Source organism: Myotis brandtii, unplaced genomic scaffold (assembly GCF_000412655.1).
Source record: "Myotis brandtii unplaced genomic scaffold, ASM41265v1 scaffold373, whole genome shotgun sequence".
Classification (NCBI taxonomy): domain Eukaryota; kingdom Metazoa; phylum Chordata; class Mammalia; order Chiroptera; family Vespertilionidae; genus Myotis; species Myotis brandtii.
In genome coordinates this window covers 336416-340517 of record NW_005364339.1, presented here as the reverse complement: position 1 = coordinate 340517, position 4102 = coordinate 336416, and the positions used below count along the sequence as shown (strand labels likewise).

The following is a 4102-nucleotide window of genomic DNA, read 5'->3' as shown; positions in this document are numbered from 1 at the left end:
GGAGAGAAAAGAGAGCACAAATGATATCTAAGAGAGAGAAAAAAAGATAGGAGAGAAAAGAAAAAGGAGAATATATATTTATGGAGAAAACACCACAGAGCCAATAGATAAACCAAACAAATACAAACACCAAACACTCAGTAAAGAGGGTGAGGCAAGGCTCTGCATTTTTTTTTCCATTTATCATAATCAACACTGAAGCTCAATGAGATTAATGACTTCCTTTCTGACCAAAGTTAAATATATGAGCAGTGTCTCCCTCTTGAGATATTAGGATACACATATTTATTTAATATATTTGTAACATCCTCACAACTTATATTATTATTATATTAGGAAAGAAAAACCTATAAACATGATTAAATCTCTTACCTCAAAATCAACATCTGCACAACAGCCGCACACAAGACATGGACCAATAATTTTGAGTACATCCTCTCTCCTCTCATTTTGAATGGTTAACTTTGGCAGGCATGGGTGCCAATTTTGAATAACATAACCCACTGGTACACCAGGAGGAGCATAAATTTCTATCTACAAAAGCAAAAGAACATGTAAATTGTAATAATAATAATGATGTCTAATAATGGCTCTTATTTATTGAATATATTCTAAGTGTCAGACACTGTTCTAAGCACCACTTGATTTACAACAAGTTGGTACTATTATTCCTATTCATGGAGGAAGTAAATGAAGAACAGAGAGTTAACTAACTTTATCAGATTCCCTAGCTGCAAAGTAGATGAGATGAGTCACACACTCAGACAGGCTGCATGCATAGACTCCACTCTTCAGCACTGCTCTCCAGACCTGTACATTTAAAAATTTCCATACTTATAAAACACTAGAGGCCTGCTGCACAAAATTCTTGCATGGGGGGAAGGGGGGGGTCCTTCAGCCCAGCCTGCACCCTCTTGCAATCTGAGACTGCTGGCTCCTGCTCGCCCAATTGGGTCTAAACCGGCAGTTGGACACCCCTCTAGCAATCCAGGACTGCTGGCTCCTGCTCGCCTGCCTGCATGATCGCCCCTAAACACTCGCCTGCCTGCCTGATCGCCCCTAACCGCTCTCCTGCCTACCTGATCGCCCCTAACCTCTCATCTGCCTGCCTGCTCGCCCCTAACCACTTGCCTGTCTGCCTGATTTCCCTGGTCTCTGGTCATTCCACCATTTTGGTCACTGGGCTTTTATTATATAGGATGTTGAAATTATTAAGGTACTTTTTTCTCAAACTCCTATAAAAACAGTGGCTTAGATGTATGAATAGAATCTTGATTGCTGGTGCAATTTTCAAATCTGAGTAGCAATGGCTCTATAATGGAAAGGAACTGGGGCCTAAAATCTTGGCTCTGCTATTAACGGGGTGACCTAGGGCGAGTATGTCAAATTCTTGGCCCATGAGCTACATATGGTCCACAACAAATATTTTTGCAGCCTGGCCAATATAATGGTATGTAAGAAACATTTTAATAAAAATTGCATAACTTAATTTTTACAATATCCTGTTATACATAATTATTAATAACTAGAGGCCTGGTGCATGAAAATTCATGTACTGGAGGGGGATTCCCTCAGCCCAGCCTGTCCTCTCTCACAGTCTGGGAGCCCTCAGGGACGGGAGGCGACCCAGGGATCAGGGGAAGGCGACGCCCCCATCACACCTCTGCTGCTGCCACTGCCAGCAGTGCAAGCCTCGGCTGGCCCTGGTTACCTGAGCCTTGGGCAGCCCTGGGAGGCTGGGCAGCCAACACCAAGGCTTGTCTGCACCTTGGGCGTCGGCTGGGCAGCCGAAATCCGAGACTTGCCTGTGCCTCGGGCTGGCCCTGGGCAGCTAGGGGTTGAAGGGACTGGGAGACTCCGGAGGTAGGCATGTGGAGAGGCTGGACCCGCTTGGGGGCGGGCCCAGCCATGTTGCATGCCTGCCACACCGGCAGAGCTGAGGGGACTGGACGCTGCCATCTTTGAGGGCATGATGGTCAATTAGCATATTCACTCTCTATTAGATAGGATGAACTACAACATTCGCTAATGACTAATTACTATAATTGTATTGCATTCATTTCCCTTATGCGCCGTACACACAGGCACACCATCTCTCTCCACTAATACTAGCAGCGAATATTTTAGCAGCTGATTGCCACGTCATTAGTCTTGTACTGACTTGTTTGGTGTGCACAACGGAAATATTTTGCTTTTGGAGAACAAGAAAAATAGGTTTATGTTTGTTATGCTTATTAATTTGTGCAGTATTCAGTGTCTGGTAAGTTAATGCTCAAGAAAAAATATTAATTTTTATTAAAATGTTCTATTATTTTATGTTAACAAGTACTCATTTATTTCAGCCCTTTGTATTCAGCATGTCTCTATTGAAATAAACCTATATTTCTATGAAAATTGAGGCTTTTGGTTTTTTGCAGCCCACATAAACTTAAACCTTGTTTATTTGGCCCATGTTAGTCTTTGAGTTTGACATGCTTGACTTAGGGAGTTCCTTAGCATGCTCATGTGTAAGTGACATTGTCATAAACTATTTTCTAAGGTCAATAGTATAATGTTTGTCAATGTGCTCTTTACATTCAGGGCATATTCCACCAAACTCTCAGTTTTTCCTCAGATATTCCTATGGATAGATACCATTATACCTAACCTAAATGACAAAACACAACATAATTCAGTAGGAATAGCTTCAGTTATCTTTTGAAAATAAATGCAGTCTTAGACTTCAAATATCTATGTGCCTGTGCCTTGGTCGGTCTGTGACCTGGTCTCACAGCTACTTGTCTGGAATGACAGCTGTGACAAGTAGCTGTGGAGATAGAGGCAAAGACCAACTTTCCTGTATGCTCTCTGTTCCCTGGTGCCTCCCCTGAGATCCACGTTCTGTACCAGTTAGCTGACAAGTAATATAGAATTGAAGGCACCCACACCTAGCATATACCTATTACAGTTGCACAAATATATTAATTTTTTTTAATGGGGAACTTAAGAACACAGGAGTTGGCATTTCTCAAAGGTGGTATCTCCTAGGTTTCTTCCATAATAGGTTGGCCAAAATTGTGAGATGGACATATCTGTTCTTTTCTTCATTCTTCTGTACACTTGATCCTGGAATTGTATCCTAGGATATTCTCTGCAGTGCCCTCCTCTGGCTTTAGCCAGACCTCTCATGGTCATTTAAAGTAAGGGACTTTACCAACATGCCTTATCTTCTCAACTCTCCCCAAAGTCTGACTCTGAGCAGAAGCTCATTCCCATGAGATGAACTTCTCAGGGCCAGGGGGCTAACTGCTCACTATTTTTCACCTGCCACCCTTCTTCTCCCAATTACTCTCAAGCATAAAACAATAGTTCATGGACCAAATTTTAGAAAATCTTATTTGATTATACAGTTTCAATGAAAGGGTGATAATTCTTGTTGAACTACTTTACATATTACCCGGGTAAATGCTCACTGACCTCCTGAAGGCAGCAGGGGCAACAACAGCTGGTACATCTTAGTGGTCTCTCCAGAGTTATGACCTCTCGGCCCATAAGATCAAGAATCCTCATGGTAAAAGACCTATTAGCCCCACAGCAATTTCGGGTACAGCAATCAGTATCTTCCACGGCAAAGTAAATCCTCTGTCCAAGGCTGTTCTTAATTTCATATTTGTTATTTGTTTCAAAACCTATTAAGACTAAAAACATAAAAGGGAGTCATTATGACCATTATGATAAAAGAATATAGGATTGAATCTATCCTAAGATACTATAATATCTAGTTATACAATTTTTAGATGATACTTCATGTCACATTGGGAGAAAGCAAAGGAAAGGTGTTTGGAGATGATTCCAACAAAGGAAAAACAACAAAGGAAGAGAATTAGGAGAGAGTATGAAAGTATACAAAATTAAGAGTCCTGTGTGAGACATGGAAAAAAAAACCCATATTCTCCTAATTCCATAGAATCGTGTTGAAAAGGGAGACTTAAGAACTCATACTATTTGCTCACCTTAAAATGTCTTTCCAGCTCCTGAGCAATCCATACAAATAGTTAATAATTACTAAATTTGGAACTTTATGTTTTATGATTAATATATACTAGTATACACTTTAATATAT

General features: G+C 40.8%; 1 protein-coding gene across 4 annotated transcripts in view; it reads right to left on the bottom strand.

Moving 5' to 3' along the window:
* Positions 1-4102, bottom strand: part of PLSCR1 (phospholipid scramblase 1) — a 41939-nt gene that overhangs the window by 22646 nt on the left and 15191 nt on the right. For all 4 annotated transcript variants that reach the window (XR_001363285.1, XM_014544607.1, XM_014544608.1 and 1 more), the window contains 2 exons: positions 3457-3677; positions 373-534 (listed from right to left, as the gene is read on the bottom strand). Coding sequence is in view for 3 of the 4 variants with exons in the window: in XM_014544607.1 (XP_014400093.1) it covers positions 373-534; positions 3457-3677 (383 nt within the window). In the remaining variant the exon portion in view is untranslated. The remainder of the gene's footprint in view (positions 1-372; positions 535-3456; positions 3678-4102) is intronic.